Source organism: Pagrus pagrus, assembly GCF_965226575.1.
Source record: "Pagrus pagrus genome assembly, chromosome: 8".
Classification (NCBI taxonomy): domain Eukaryota; kingdom Metazoa; phylum Chordata; class Actinopteri; order Spariformes; family Sparidae; genus Pagrus; species Pagrus pagrus.
The window spans coordinates 21,153,597-21,170,529 of NC_140192.1; the positions used below are offsets into that span (position 1 = coordinate 21,153,597).

A 16,933-nucleotide genomic window follows, 5' to 3' on the forward strand; every position below is an offset into this window, starting at 1 on the left:
TTATGGTTCAAACATCCTTATTTGAGGTTATAGATAGGTTTCTATAGAAGAAGAAGAAGAAGAAGAAGAAGAAGAAGTACTTCCTGTTAGCAACCAGCTCGCGACGCCTTCGTGGTTTCCATGGCACTGTTGACGACAGCTGCAGCCTCTCTGTCCGCTAACTTGTAGCTAGTAGCTAATAACACGGTCTAACAAAACTGTTGGCAACTTGGCTGTTTAATTAGTAAATACTGTTTGCAACCATCAGCAGTGAGTCGGGTAGATCGAATAGAAGGGTTTCTATGTATGTTGGATTGTTTGATAGCCGACGACAGAGAGCTAAGTTACTTAGCTAACCGTTAGCTAGCTACGAAGGGGACTCTTTAACTGACAGCAAGCAAGCTTCATATTGGTCAAGATGAGCGAACAGCTAAAATTCATCGTCGAACAACTCAACAAAGACCCATTTAAGAAAAACTTCAACCTCATCACGTTTGACTCCCTTGAACCGATGCAACTGCTGCAGATTTTAAATGATGTTCTGGCTGAAATAGACCCAAAGGTGGGACACTAGCTTTGTGCAGACTTGAGCTAACTAGTACAGTTTTGTCAGTTAATATAAAATATACTGCTATTAATTCCTTCTTCTTCTTTACCGCTACTGTTGTCTTTAGCAAGCTTTAGATATCCGTGAGGAAATGCCTGAACAAACCGTAAAGAGAATGTGTGCTCTGCTGGGGATGCTGAAATATAAACCTCCTGGAAACCACTCTGATGTGTAAGTAGTAAGAATTAAACACCCACACCTCATGTAGTGAAGCAGTTTTTTTTACTTTATGTCCATTCCAAGGAATATATATGTGCTCCGTCTCTCATGCAGGAGCAGCTTTAGACAAGGCTTGGTGATCGGCAGCAAGCCTGTGGTCCACCCTATCCTCTACTGGCTGCTGCAGAGGGTCCCTGAACTGAAGAAAAGGGCTTATCTGGCTCGCTTTCTAGTCAAACTGGAGGTGCCGGCAGAGTTTCTGCAGGATGATGTTATCACTGACACCTTCCACCAGGTTGTCAATATATTACATACACATGTGTCATCTCCTAGTTTTTGAAATTGTGAATAACCTCGATGGCAAATGATGCTATGTATAACTTTTGTGTGTTCACAGTATGAAGAGCTGGTGGCAAGTTTTAAGATCTATCACAAGGAGTGTGAGATGCTGAGGACTTCAGGCTTCTCCACAGCAGAAATCAGAAGGGTAAAACACAATCGGTGACACTTTACAGTTATTGATGTTATGGTCTGCTCAGTATAAAACTGCAACATATGGACCTGGATTTGTTTTAATAGTATTAACTGGAGAAATGTGTAGTTTTGGAGAAGAAATTCAAACTCAGAATTTTAATGAAAGCAATATTAATGCGGTAATAATACAAACTAATAAATATTTATTTTTTCCACAAATGAATAAACAAGCTGTTCTCAGAGGAAAATAAGGTCCTCAGAACACTGTTTGAAGTTAGAAAGGTGGCAGGGTCCGCCAAATATAAATAAAGTAAAGCAGTATGAAATTGTGTTGTCCTTTAAGGTCGGTTTGTTTATTCAGTTTATTCTGTCATGAAAACGAAGAGAGTTTGTTTTTTTATTTTATCTAGGCATAAAAATTCAGATCTTTCCATTACTAAAATTTCTTCCCCAAAACTACATAGTGCACCTTTAACTATATGAATTAAGGTTGGGCAATATATCTATTATATTATTGTGATATGGGACAATATCATCTCAGTTTTATGGATATGGTGTAAGTGTTGTCTATTCCTGTTTATATCAGACTGTCCTACTTGCCTTTATCCACATTAATGATGATTATTTAGAAAAGATAACAGTGTGGCAAATCTTGTTTAAGTACCAGTAGTCATCCCTACAATATTGTCACAATATTGATATTCAAGTATTTGGTCAAAAATATCGAGATACTTGATTTTTCAGATTTTGTGTATGAGGTGCTTTTGAGGAGACGCATATTTTGTGTCAAATATAGGCTAAAACTATTGCAATATTATTTTAGGCCATATTGCCCAGCCCTAGTGTGAGTAACATAATAATTTACTATCCGTATAATGTATCAAAGTCATCTCTGTTTTCTTTAATAACAGGATATTAGTGCGATGGAGGAGGAGAAAGACCAACTAATCAAACGTGTGGAGAGGCTCAAGAAGAGGGTAAGGCAGACTGTTCCTAGAGGCCCCTTCGCTCTTCTAATGCCTGGGAATCTTTAGGATTCATTGAGGAATGAAAACATGACCTCTGATAAATATATTTTCAGCTTCTCTAATAGTACTGACAGGCGACAAGGCTGTCTTCTTAACAAGGCAGGGAAGCAATGAGGTGTTGATTTAATGGGCCTTACTTGCAGGCCCTGCCAAAAGGTGAAACCTGACTCTGTTAGAAGTGCATGGTTATACATATAGCCTGTAATCAGACATCACTGTCATGTTAATTTTTGGATCCACTAGGTGGAGTCAGTGTCCAACCATCAACGGATGCTGGAACAGGCCAGACAGCTGCGAGTGGAGAAGGAGAGAGAGGAGTCACTCACTCAACAGAAGCAAGAACAGAAGAATCAGGTAAATGCTTCACATTCATGATGACATCTGCTCACCTTGGTGTAATTCTCTCAGACGTCATAGACTAGTTAAACATTATGCTTTCTGCTGTGCTTTGGAGGACTGAAAAGAAAAAACGAACACATAGTTTTCAGGCTGTTGGTGCTCTTTTTTCCTCAATTTATAGTCTTATCATTATCCCAAGAGCCCTTTTCAACACCTCACACTGTAAGATCTTTCATTTCGTGTTTCTTGTTTGATATAGGGCTGAAACATTTAATCTAATATTTGACACAAAAAAAAACTTTAAGTACAAATAGGGAAACAAATGCCAAACACTTTCTTGTTTGAGGGTGTCACCTCTGTCTCATTGAAGTTGCAACAGGCATTTTTCCACTCATAAAGGTGCAGTGTGCAGGATTTAGTGGGGTTGCATTGGCAGAAATCCAAAATAGCATTCATAATTAAGTTTTCATGAGTGTGTAATAATCTGAAACTAAGAATTATTGTGTTTTTGTTACCTAAGACTAGAATGAGCTTTTAGTCTACAGGGGGAGCAGGTCCTATTCCGTGGAGTCCACCATGTTGCACTGCCATGTTTCTACAGTAGCCCAGAACAGACAAACTTAACGCTGGCTCGAGAGGGCCTTTCACGTTTTTTGTTTTGTTTTTAGCAGCCACTGTAGGGAAGGGTAGATGGATACCACAAAATCCTACACACTGGACCCTTAATATTTAATTAGTTATTAATGATAAATCGATGAATCCTGAGTTATTGTTGAGATAATTGGCTGCTTAATCGATACTGGAAATGCAGACCTGTTAGATATAGTCATCAACAACTAAGATGTTTAATTATGACAGAAATAAATTCCAACCCTCTGCAAAATCAAAGTTTTTGTTGCAATATAGTTATTATTTTATAAGTTATAAACCTTTTTGATGACAGGTTTTTAAGAGATTGTAACATTTCATGGGAAGAACCAGCTTGTGTGAACAGACAGCTTTCAAATACTTTTGCTGAGACATGTTGAATAGAGCTGAAAGACAGTGACTCTGCAACAATTTTTGGTAATAACTGAAAATCTTTTTTAAGCTAAAATAACACAAAAAAAACCACTGCCTCCAACTTCTGAAATTGAATACCTTTGGGACAAAACAAAAAAATGACAGTTAATCTTGCAAGCTGGGAAAACATGATCTGTTTGTTTGTTCACTATTTTCAGACATTTTATTGACAATACAATTATTGTGTTTATCAAGAAAATAATCAGCAGATTAACCACTAATAAAAGTAGTCGTTAGCTGCAGCCCGAATGTTGAGCAAACTCATTATCAATGGGGCACTGAATGGTAACACTCCCACATCACCTGTATCAGTAATCATTTCCGTGTGTTCAGCTGTTCCAGGCAGAGCAGAGACTGCAGAGATCGCGGCAGCAGTTGAAGGATTTGCGACTGGCAGCAGCAGATGCCAATCCAGAGAGTGAGTACCCGTTTCCTGCTGTTGCCTCTGCAGGGCACAGCTGGATGGGTAGTTCAAGGACACAGAAGAGCGTTAGGGGGGTCTCTCAGCTTATAGGCTTTCATCTGTTGAGACCCACTAATTGTACTGATCTTTGAAGTGCTACAATGGAGCTTATCTGATGTTGAAATTGTCTCCTTTTGTTCTCATCTGGTATTGTGCTTCTCAGCCAGAGGAGAGATTTACACATTCACAACTTCTAAAATGGCCTAGTAATGCAGACAAGGATGGAGCTGCACAATTAAAATCACTTATCACAATTACTTTGTGTATCCGAAAAAGTTATTTTGGGTGCTGTTGTTAAATAACTTTCCTAAAAGCTCTGTCTCTTTCAGGCTTAATGAAGAGGCTCGAAGAGGAGATCAAGATCAACTCCTACATGGTCTCTGAGAAACTCCCCAAAGAGCTGGAGAGTATGAGGCGCACAGTGCAGAACCTGCAGAAGATAGCATCAGAGCCTGCCATGGGCCAGGCTGATATCCAGGAGCTGCAGGGCAAGGTCGGGACCAGGATGTGGAGTAATGTCTGTTTACCTCCTTATGCTGCTAAATTCTGATGTGTTCTGTAACTGTCATGTTCACAGATAAAAGAAGTTATGTCCCAGATGAACCAGCTGGTTGACAAGAGGATGATGAGAAATGACCCCATGGATGACAAGCTGACCCTTTACAGGCAACAGGTGATGACTTTATTGAATTTATTCAACATCTTTCTTCTTTTTGTCCTGTTTACACTCATTGTTATGAACCAAAACCTTGTGTGCATCCTTGAGCTTTATAAATGTGTGTTCCTTTCTAACAAAACATTTACAGGACCAGTTTTTTAAAAAGCATTTTAAATCCAGCACACTTTACATCAATGTTTGCCTGCTAGCAGTCTTTTTCTTCTTCTTACCTGCCTTTGTTGATCAGTGGAATAGTGTGAAACAATTGAGCATGTATCATGTGTACGTCCTCGTGCGTGCATGAGACAAACAAAACAGGGACCTGCTCATACAAAAAAAGCTCCACAGTGCAACTATAGGTCAGAAAGTCAACAGGAAACCTTTAAAGGTCACATATTGTAGAAAGTGATTTCCTGTCTTTTTTGACTATGAAGCAGGTGTAGGGGCTATTCAATACTGCACAATACTGTGAAACTATGAAAACCCTCAACCCACGAAGGATTGCACACAGCCGTATTCAGAAACTGGCCCTATAAATGAGCCGTCAGGAATTCTGATAAGTTGTGATGTTGCAACTAGGAGTAGATTGATTATCGGCACTGGCTGATTGTCTGGGCCAATATTCAGCATTTTTCCCAATTAGGGGGGTTAGGGTTATTTGGAAATGTCCCTTATATTCCAAAAACGAGCGAAATGTGTTTTTGAAGACATTTCAGATGTAAAATAAGCCATACAGTTGCTGAATCTGTCTTCATTTTAACTTGACAGTGTTTAGTCTTTATAGTGTTTCTCGAGTTACGAGAGGACACCACTGATAAGTAGCCAGAATTTGGGGCAGTGCCTGCTCAAGCCTATGAGAGCTGATCAATTAGAGCAGACCGGGCTTTTTTTGGAGTGACAGGCACTAAAACGGACTATTCAGATAGAGGGTGAACAGAGGTGCTGCAGCAGTTATGAGAAAAACTTGGGTTTTTTTAACATTAAAGCATGTAAACATTTTTAGTAGACACCAAAAATAAAACTACATGATATGCAAATATTTTTTAATGTACTTGCTTCACTGACGAGGCTGTTCTCAGCATACATGCATCAGAGGCTTCAGGTTTTCACATTTTTTTCACAGTCTTGTTTAAGTTGCATATTGGACCACATCTAATACTGAACTAGCTGGGACATCACAAACTGTGAATAAAATATTTGTATCTTCAACCTAACATGACTCTTGCAGGCCTCCATCATCAGTCGAAGGAAGGAATCGAAGGCAGAGGAGCTTCAGGAAACGAGGGAGGAGCTGGCTGCCGCAGAGAGGGAGCTGAGGCAGAGGACCAGCCAGGCACAAGCCTCAGATGGGGAAGAGGTCATCCGGGGTGATGAGGTACACTGTTGGAAGACATTGAGAAGAATTTTACAGCAGTACTCAAGAAAGAAAGCATTTTTCCTCGCTCTTTAAGTTTAAGATAACTGCCAGCATTACCTACAGAAAGTCCAGCATTATCTAAGTGTACACTGGTAGATTGGCAAACCGCAGAAAACACAAGAGGCTATTTCTGTTCTTATCCAAACACGGACGGGCTCACTGTCTAAAGTTACTTATCCCTTTTCCTTACTCTCCCCCACATTCCCATGAAGAGCCATAAATAGAACGCAACAGAGAATATCCAGAACAAGGAACTGTACAAGACAAACTGTCTGAAAGTTGGCCTTTTCCCTAACCTTTAGTGTAATCAGTCTTCTAATTCAAGTCAGCTGGACACATTGAGCAGAGTTGGGGCATAAAACCTTTGTCTTTATTTATACCTCATGACGAGGATGTACTCGTGCTTTTAGACACATGGCATCGGCTACTCTGAGCTGTCACATTGTTGACGAATAGAACTGAACTATCGACAGGGAGAAAAAAACTAAAAAAGTTCTTCTGCCTATGCGCACATTACACTAGTTAAATAGTCGACTATAAATGTCTCTGTATTGGCAGAGGGACGCTGATATATGAGGGTTATGCAGTGACCGTATGTTCTCTGTGGATTAGAATTTTTATAGCCATTGTGTTTGACGCACATTGACATCAATGAGATGAGAGCCGGGCTCTCAGCATCTCAGCATATCTGAAATTACAACAGCTCTCTCCCAGCTTTGTCCCGGTGGGCTGCTGTCAGTCCCTGCGGACCGTACATGTGCGTTCTGTTCCAGGAGGTTGTTCTGATGCTGACCTTGACCTCTGACCTGCCTTTTTTAAAAAACATTATAATGCTGAATGTAGCATTTTAGCATAAATACTTTAAGACAACAGGATAATTACTTACAGCAAGAGAGACCAATGCACACAGAATAGGAACAACCATTTCTGTTCTCTACAATGCATTTCATTCTTTCTGCAAATCAGATTTCATGAGAAATTGTCTGTGTTGTCACACCGCACAAAACTCAATGAGGGTGATGTTTTTCGCAGAAGAAAAAAAAATGTTCTCACTAATTCTGGCAAGTGATGGAGCGAGTGAATGATCAGTGGAAAAATTACTTCTAACATGTTTATTCTTTCCAGGAAGGGAAGATAAAGCAATCACCTGAGCAATGCAAGGGAAGAGAAGTAACAAAATCTTCTTTGTGACAGGACAACATATTACAAGATGTTCAAAAAGTGCGACAAATACTGCTGGAACAAGGCTTTATTTAAAACAGAATAGTTTAAAAGTTTAAGTAAAATCATCTTTTGGAAAAATGCCACTCTATGCCAGGCTGCAGGAATGCCACACAGCTTCACAATTTTATGAATATATCAACAATACTATAAGCGGTAATTGTCCCAATATGAATCTGTTGCAGCAGCAGGATCTAGGAGAAGAAATACAACCACAAATTATCCAGAGATAACAGATGATTTATCCACAAAGATAAGGAAGAGTAAGGAAGAGTTGTAGCTCCAATGCCAGAAACCGGAAACCGGGCGCTATCTAGGCGGAGTTCACAGACTAAGCCAGTTGTGTCGTCCCGCTCTGTTGCACATCCCTGTGCTAATCTCCTCAATGCCTGATTTGGTCTCAACACAGCAGACAGAAGCTCACGTGTATTCAAACCTCCGTCGATGTTCGACATCAGTCATACCAATATATTACAATTAATTTGAGACTGACTGACATACCTTTAAGTCTGACTGAACCGATGAGAGGGAGCTGTTTGTCGAGACAAAGAGGCCCCTTGAGACTGCACATGAATGAAGTTAATGGAAAATGTTTTGTCAAATGTAGCTTATCAGACTCCTCCATAGTTTTGGGCCATGGGCCACGGTGGAGATGATCACTTTATCAGAGGTATTTTCCATTCTGCTGGTTATGTGTCATCACATGCCACCCACCAACTGCAGGGTCTCTGTGAGAGGGATGACTACATCTGCCCATCATTGGCTGGCTGGTAACACGAAACCACTTTATCGAGCAGCCTCATCACACCGGTTAAATTTAGTCTTACTGCAGTCAAGACACCATCACTTATCTGAGTTACTTGCCTGGCTTTTCTTGAAACATTGGGATCTTCACTGTAACGGTTTTATTTTTAAAAGTGCACTCTGCTGCTGCACAGCATTTTCTACACGTAGAGTTTCCGTTGCACGATCCATGTTTCTGTTGACTTCTCTGCATGCGAGTGTGTTTTGATTGTACTATTCGTCTGAGACAAGTGCTGCTGTTATGACTGCTCCGTCGGCCACTTTAACAGCATTTGTTTTGGGGACACGCTGTCGGGAACACTATGCAGTATTATTCTGCTGTGCTAATTCCTCTCTCAGCCAAGTCTGCCCTTGATGTCCCAAAATACACAAAGAATAGATGTACACGCACACCCCACACTCACACACTCACACACTCACACACTAACGCACAGCTTCGCGGATACCCAAAGGACATGAAGCACATTCTGTGATTTCTGGGGCTGTTCTCTCGTGTCCATGTTCATTTATAGCTGCTTTTCATTGTGGAGGAGTTTCATTGTGTCCCGACAGACACTCGGGGTGGGTGTGTGACAGAACATCCACTAAAAGCAGTGCTGCTGCCAGATGAAGCTGTTTGCTGTGCATAGCTGGCTGTGACTCTGAAAGGATCGAGTGACTGTTTCAGATCATGGCATGGCCAGCGGTCACTTCTGTTCACTAATCCCTTCCCTCCCCTGGCTCAGCCCATTGTCTTCTCTTGAGGCCTTTCATAGTAGCTCAGCTGTGCCGGACACCATGTCATCAGAAATAAACTATATCTATGCTTCTTTCATTGTATCTTCCTAAGAAGTATTTACAATGTTGGGCTTGTAGAGGACAAGGAATCAACTTTGTGTTAAAATATAAATGAACAGTGCAATATGTAAGAATTGACCACCTGTTAAATTCATACGCTAAACAAATAGGGGGCAGCGTATCACCAGAGTAACCGCTAATTGCTAATTGTAGCGCTGTTAGCTACTTAGCGGTGCACCTAGAAGTCCTGCTAGCTGACTCTGTCTGGACTGGGAGCTCATAGAGGGGAATGGGCACCACAACCGGATCCAGATGAGCAGGAAATGACAGCTCTGACGAGGACTGTGACTCCAGGGACGACAGAGACGCAGTGGGTTCAGGCGCACTGGAGCGACATGAACGTTTTGACCCTGAATGACATATTGCACTTTTAAATCTCTTATATCTCATATTTACAATAGATACAACATTAGTTATTAAAGATTTAAAGACCTTTTGCAAGAAAACTACAGCATTTCATTTGAAAGCATTGAAGCATTGAGCATTTGAAAGTATTAAATAAATCTAATATCGTGTTCTTTGTTCTTCAAAGCTGAAACGTTTGGTGGTGAAATTGCGCAGCAAGGGGACATTATACAAGAAGAAACGTCAAGAAATCGCTGAGCTGAAAGCAGAATACGGAGTCCTGCAACGGACAGAGGAAATTCTCAGGGAGAGACATGAGACCGTCCAACAGAAGCTGGTAACTCTTAACTTTATTTTCATGTACGAAAAGCAGACTAAATATTTGAAGTAAAACAAAGCAGTAAGATTTTCTTGTTGCTTTTAAGTCTTTTGAACTCCTTCAGGATGCTAAAGTACAAGCTAGCAGCACAAGAGCACTTGGGTGGTAGTCTTTAAAGATAGCATGAGTAATCATCACTTTAAACATGACAAATCTATGTAGACCACAGAAATCCTCCCAACTGCTCTCACTGTCCTCTTTGCCCCGTAGCATTCATACTGTATCCCACCCACCCGTCTCCCTGCACTAATGCTGCCATTCCATATGTGCTGTTTTCACTTGATCTCCCCATTCACGCAGTTTGTGTTAACAGTGAAGTGATAGAAGCTTCCTAGAAATGGCTTCACACTGCTGTGCGGTTTCAGCACCTGACTTGTTGATAGGCAGTCTGACGCAGGCTGAGCTGCTATTTCTGATGGCTGCATCTGCTGCTCCTCCTCTGTCTGCATCCCACACAAGGATTTGTTAAAGCAATGAAAGCTTCCCTTCTGATCACATGTCTAGCTGGTGATGTGTTGGCTCCTCTTTTTACTTATGAGCCTTATTTTTTTTTTCAGCTGGAAAGTTCTTCATGTATTCTTGCATTTTTGTGCTGGACAGGGTTAGAAAGTCAAATGACTGATGTGATGAGTGGGTAGCTCGGTTGCTGCATCAAAATGTGCTGTCCTTCTGTTACTTGTTTCGTAAGGCATACAAATCTTTGTGTTTCGAATCAATTTTCTTGTCACAGCTTCAGCAGTTTTAAAATCATTTTCAGAAAGGAATGCACTGAAGTCTTTGATAGCACACTGACTGATACTGATGTAGACACTTGGGATGACCCCTTAGACTAATGAATGTCTTGTGTGCGCGTGACCATTTAATTTCATTCCTGAATTTTATTTGTTCAGGCAGGGATGAGTTACCGTGTCCCTGTTGTGTTTTTTCAAGCAAACTGTGGAAGCTGAGAAAGGTATCTCTGGCTACAGTAACACTCAGGAGGAACTGGAGAGGGTGTCGGCCATCAAGAGTGAGCTGGATGAGAAGAAGGGCCGCACACTGGACGACATGTCTGAAATGGTAACTTTAACAACGGGCATTGGGTAAAATCCACCCTGCAGCACCAGAAAATCTCTCTTGAATGCATTACAGATTTCGTCTTTTTGAAGAAAGCTTTTATTTTTTTCAAAAGTGTATTAGACGAATACCAACATTGATTGGGCAGTCAAAGACGTGTGACTTTTTTTTTTCAGGTAGTATTAAAGGGACAGTTCATCCCAAAAATAAAAATGCATATGATTCTTCTCATATGAAATTTTCAGGTACTTATTTCGATTCTCTGCACATTTTTAAATAAGTTGATTTTATCCACAATTTGACAGAAAAATCACAGATAATCGGAAAAATGATGAATACCAACCCGATAATCTTACAACTACTATTTATCCATTAAGCTAGTTTTGGTATGAGTTGCCAAATTGTGGAGATACTGGTGTCTGCCCTCTCTTGAATATGATGAGATTAGATGTCACTTGGCTTGTGGTGACAAAAAAATACATTTTAATCTCAACAGCAATGTCTCTTTCCAGAAATCATGACCCGGTTACTCCAGATAATCCAAAGACCTTGTTGTGAGCACTTTCATGTCGGAGGATGTAGCAGTTTTGGGGTTAACTGTTCCTTTAATTTTATCATAAAGACAAACTGTCAGTCCCCTTGTCTAACTCTCCACTGACAATAGTACAGCCTTTATACAGCCACGGCTCACCTATACAGGTGTTTTCACTTAGTTTGGCTAATTCGACCAACCTCCCATGTCAGAACTGTATGGGCCTGTCTGTATACACTGTGTTTGAGTGGTATCTCACTTCACTCAGCCCCCTTCCTTGCATGTTTTGATCAGTTCGTCATCAAGCCCCGCTGAAACCTGATAAAAACCCCTTCATTTGAATCAGGTGTGTTGGGGCAGGGAAACATCTAAAACATGCAGGGACCAGGATTGAAGAACACCGATTTACACCATTATTATTCTAAAAAGCCTTTTCCAAGCCAAACATTTGACATGTCATCATAGGAAAAACACAAATGAACGATGGCTGAACTCCATGTTGCCGATTTGGTATCGGGGTCCAGATATTGAGCACGCTGGCTCACTGTCAGAACAGAGCCATCGTTAAAGTAATTATCAACACCTGTCCTTTTTCTGCACTGAAAAGTGCAATTATCTGCTGTGAAAAAGGCCTTTTAGCACACGCTCTTTTGGTGAATTCATGTATTTCCCCAACACAACTCCACCCAACTTCAGATTTAGCAGATTTCTAATCAGTAAAAGTGAAAACACCTGTGTGGGTTATTCCAGCGCAGCTCATAGCTTTCCAACCTTTTCGACTTTATTTATCACACTGTCATCCTCTTGTGTCGAGGCCCAGAGGGAAGCTGTTGCAACTGATTAGGCCGTGCTCCAAGCTGCAGCCAGTTTGTTGATCACTTTGGCAGCTTGTACATTTGGCAAACTGCAGACCACTCCTAATGATGGATTCAAACATCCCCAGCTCCGACCTGAAAGTAGACCGTAACAGTGGAAATTGGAACTGAGCAGCCATAAAGCTGAAATCTATTTCGTTTTAATGAATACTTACCAAACTGTTATTGGCACTAATGACTATCAACACTCTCCATTCTCTCTGACTCTCTCTCCATACAGAAATACCGTTGAGAAATGTGGATTAGATTTGTCAGGTTGCTTCTGTCTGGTTGATAGTGCTGCCTTACTTTATTATTTCAGTAGGTCATTAGTCAAAGTCTCATCACCTGTAAACAGTTGCAACTTTGAGCATAAGAAAACTGTTTTCTGTCAATTTACATGGTTGTTGATGTTTCAGTTTGAATGCAGTGTGTGCTATTGCCTTGGTGTTACAGGTGAAGAAATTAAACTCCATGATAGTGGAGAAGAAGTCGGCTCTCGCACCGATTATAAAAGAACTGAGGACACTGAGACAGCGGTGTCAGGTGAGCATCGCCTGCATAATCAAACCTCTACTTCAAAGGAATGTCAAACCCTATCAATTAGTGCTGTATAGAAAATTTGGCTTCAAAAACAACTACAGTGCATAAATGCAGCTCTCACATCTCACAAATTCTCCGCACAAAGCCAAAGCAAAAATATATGAATTTTCATGAGAAAAACATAATAAACTATGAATCTGTCCTAAATTTCCAAACAAATGCTGGGATCTTTACTCTCTGCCTGCAGGCCAGTAAGTATTGTGTTTGTGTGTTATAATGGACAGGGTCCATTAAGAATAATTTACATGGTCCATAAATAAAATGCACAATGGGAAAGCCCCCCACACTGCTGAGCTAAAGCGGGGGATTAAATTTTCCTACACGTGTTCCCAGAATCGCTCTTCCATCTTACTGGGTAATGTCCGCTAATGAAGAGCCGCAACAGGAAGACATAAATAGACTTTGTAAGAGCCTGTTGTAAGTTAAACTGCTCAAATGCCAGCTGTGATGTTATGTTGATGTGAAACAGCGCTCAAAGTATGACAAGACGGTTGAAAATGGTGTATTCCATGTATGTGTCTCAATTCTCATTTGTCATTCAGTTCCTGTGTGTGACTGTTTGGGTTTCTGTCTCACCAGGAACTAAGCCAGGAGTATGAGGAAAAGAAGGCGCAGTACGAAAGTTGTACTGCTGGTTTGGAGAGCAACAGGTCGAAATTGGAGCAGGTTGGGAGCAACTTTTAGATAGAATAAAGTCATATCATATAGGATAGGCAAAAATAAGTCTCATTCCTTTTGATTATTGACTGAGAAAATGTGTGTGACATAATCTTTTGTTTCTCAAGATGTATGTTCAAGTCCACAATTTAAAAAGATTAATATATGTTTATCCAGTTTGTTCTTGTGTAATTGTGTGTCTTTGCTGTTATTTTCAATCATAGGAGGTGAAAGCATTGAGAGAGGAGACTGCGCAGGAGGAAAACCGATATCATTATACCAACTCCATGTCAGAGGCAAGTGTTTTTAAAAAGATAACATCTTATCAAAAAAACATTGCTCTTAGCCACAGTGGGTGTACAACCCATCATTATCACTGTTTTACAAGCCAAAGATGTCACATTAAGAATTGATACCACAGGGGCGCTGCAGGAGTGGACTAAATGTCCGCAGCATTTTGCATGTGACCTGCCCCCAAACAGCCAGTATTACAATAAACTCAATCACCCCATCTCTGTGCTCAACAGATCGTTGAGATGCAAATACAGCGGGCGGCTGAAGAGATGAAGGCCTACGTGTCCTCTGATCCACAGGAGAGGAAGAAAGCCATCAGGTGAGCTTGCTGAGCCAGGCCAGCCAGCTGCTTGCAGGATAATAAATACCCCTTTCACCTCAGGAGGCTCTTATTACAACAGTCAGTTTTAGCTGCTGTCCCTTTTATTCTTTCATACAGCACAGCGAGTCATTAGAAACTCATTACCACACCTCGTGATATCAAAATGTGTTGGTACACCACACCTTTATTTAAACACTGGGCGAGATCAACACGTGAAATCGCAATGGCTTGTTTTTGAATTATATCCTTCTGCTTCTTTTGTAGGGAAGTCTACATGAAGAACATCTCAGAACAGGAGTTACTCGGCAAGGTGAGAAAAGTGTTTTCAAGAAATTACCTAGCAGATGCCTTGGGTCAATACTTGGAAATACTCCTGTATTCTGTCAAGAACATTGCCTGATGATAAATGCAGTGGACAAGCATGAATTGATTATTGTGTGGGCCTAGTGGGCACAGACCCAGGGGCCCCCTGACACCTTGGGCAGAGCATCTTTCTGAAGGGACTGTTAAAATTTCCTAGCGGTAGTCAATCATACAACTATACAAAAACGATAGATGACCACAAACACGCTAAAGTGCTAGAAAGAGGCATAAGGCAACCAAAAGGAGACAACTAAGGACTACAGAGACACCAAGTACTACAAAGAGGCATAAAACTACCCAAAGGAGACAAAAAACAACTTCAAGGAGACAAAGAAGGACTACAAAGAGTCCCACAAGAACTGCAAAGAGGCATTAAACTACCAAAAGAGGACAAGTAACTACTACAAAGAGACAAAACATCTGCAAAGTGACATTGTATCTCTTTCAATTTGGGTGTGCTCTTATAAAGGAGGTGTCGAGAGCCTATAACATGTCTGTACCCAGGGGCCCGTTGTCTAAGAATACGTCCATGTGGACAGGGACACTAACTGGAAGCAAGCAGTAATGTAGATGGAGTATGTATTTATTTGCGAATATGTTTGTAATTTGGCCACTTAACACAATCAGTCAAGTAGTGAATGGACAAGTGCCATTTTAAATGTTTTCTTACTAATCATTCTTTTCCTTTGTGGACTCCAGAAGTTGCGTGAGAAGCAGAAGATGGTGAGGGAGGGCCACGGCGCCAACATGGAGCAGATGAAGATGTGGAGTGACCTGGAGCAGCTGATGGAGTGCAAGAGGCAGTGCTTCATCAGAGCTCAGAGTCAGGCATCTATTGGTCAGGTCATCCAGGAGGGAGGAGAGGATAGGCTGGTGCTGTGAGGGTCAACTGCAGGTCACCTACAGTATATTCATTATACAGAGTTCAAGTTAATATTCCTTACCTTTCTGTAACACAGCTAAATCTTTGTACTATATAGTTGTTAAATGTAAACTGTTAGTGAACTCTATAGGACATTTGAATTACAGACGAAAAGCACATTGTTTGTTGAATGGTTTACTGTGGCTCATCTTTGCCATCGAGTTTCACTTGATAGTAACTTCTTGGCAGAGACACAGTTTGAGATCTTTTTAGAATCCACAACTTTAAAAACACATGATCGATCGAGAGGTGTCGCAGGACACAGGTTTTTACTCTGTCTGGCCCCTGGACCCTCCATTTTGCCACATCTTTAAGAATACATGTCGAATCAAAGTGTCCAAAGATAACAGCATACAAAGTGGTGCACTTGGGATGTGGCCGCGGTCAACTATTTTTGGCAGCCACCACCATGACCTTGGACGGGGTGTCTTGCCAATTTTGGAATTCAGTGGGAGCCCCATTGCTTTGGACAGTGTAGATTGTGCCTGTTTCTCTTTCATATAATACAACATATATTATTTTTCTGTAAGAGATACTTATTTCAAGATAACCTTTGGCGTAAGACATAAGTAGATATTTTGGTTGCCTGTATTTCTATTAAATATACTTTATATTCATTTTGACTTGTGTTTCATTATAACCGTTGTCTAAAATGCAACTGTCTGTTGTTCATTTATTTCAGGGTTAACAGAATGAGACAGTGATAACTTGTCAAATATTAATGCTAGAATACAGAAAGCACAACTTATTTATAGGAATCAAGTAACAGATTTGATGTGAATTAAAAGCACAATGTTTCCTTTGAGTAAATATAGGGTCAACCCAATCCAGTGAAGATGACTGACGAGTGAGGTTTAGAATTCACATGCAAAGACTCACTAAAATGCTGAAATTTAGCTCAGATGGCCAATCTTCCACAAAGTCGCATGAATTTAATAGAAGTTTCAACATTAATTTTTTCAAGAAAATCCAAGACTGAACTGTCGGGCCCGAGTTGAGTTGGCACGGAATGACCCTATAGTAATATTTAATATGATGTTGCCTTTGTATTATACGATATCTGAAGACAGTTTTCAAGAAGGAAGCCATATAATGGTGCAAATTAATTATCTATGCATAAATCTACAAAACAAATTTTACTTCTTTCTTTGGAAGGAATGTGGCACACACTTCTGCCCACATAGTCCATGGTTTGAGTGCCTTGTGTTGTTACCAACAAATATCCTCATGGATGTTTGAGGATTTCTCCCTCCCACAGAAACTTAATCTGCTGTTGACAGCCGATGTTAGAGGCTCTTGCGCCAAACGGATCAAGTGTGCATTGTAAAAAGGCAGCTTGGTGTCCAACTGGGCAGTGCCATGTTATTATTGTTGCACCGCCTTATGCTTCTTGAGGCCATATTAAGACGCGTTAACAGATGATGCACGCCAGTCCTGTAAAACATCCGACAGTGACACCCCCCTGAGGAACACAGTGTGGTGGGGGTTGACCTAGTGCCCTCACACCTCTTTAACAAATTGGCTGCCTTTACCGTTGTTATGCAGATGTAGTTGATTA

At 40.8% G+C, this 16,933-nt stretch overlaps 1 protein-coding gene across 1 annotated transcript; it reads left to right on the top strand.

The window, feature by feature from the left end:
* The first annotated feature begins 104 nt into the window (after positions 1–104).
* On the top strand, positions 105–15,992 carry ift81 (intraflagellar transport 81 homolog). Its single transcript, XM_084360944.1, has 18 exons — positions 105–541; positions 654–757; positions 860–1,040; positions 1,143–1,232; positions 2,131–2,196; positions 2,491–2,601; positions 3,982–4,066; positions 4,441–4,604; positions 4,689–4,784; positions 5,998–6,144; positions 9,581–9,730; positions 10,703–10,831; positions 12,671–12,760; positions 13,397–13,483; positions 13,699–13,770; positions 14,002–14,087; positions 14,355–14,400; positions 15,153–15,992. The coding sequence occupies exons 1-18, from the start codon at positions 398–400 to the stop codon at positions 15,333–15,335; spliced, it is 2,031 nt and encodes a 676-aa protein (XP_084217070.1). The 5' UTR covers positions 105–397; the 3' UTR covers positions 15,336–15,992.
* The last annotated feature ends 941 nt before the right edge of the window (positions 15,993–16,933 follow it).

What these genes read in the sequence shown, in the direction of transcription:
- ift81 (XM_084360944.1), top strand. Translation starts at nt 398, where the DNA reads ATGAGCGAACAGCTAAAATTCATCGTCGAACAACTCAACAAAGACCCA. An exon ending in TGGAGAGGCTCAAGAAGAGG is followed by an intron (nt 2,197 to 2,490) that starts GTAAGGCAGACT and finishes TGGATCCACTAG; the next exon opens with GTGGAGTCAGTGTCCAACCA. An exon ending in AGACCGTCCAACAGAAGCTG is followed by an intron (nt 9,731 to 10,702) that starts GTAACTCTTAAC and finishes TGTTTTTTCAAG; the next exon opens with CAAACTGTGGAAGCTGAGAA.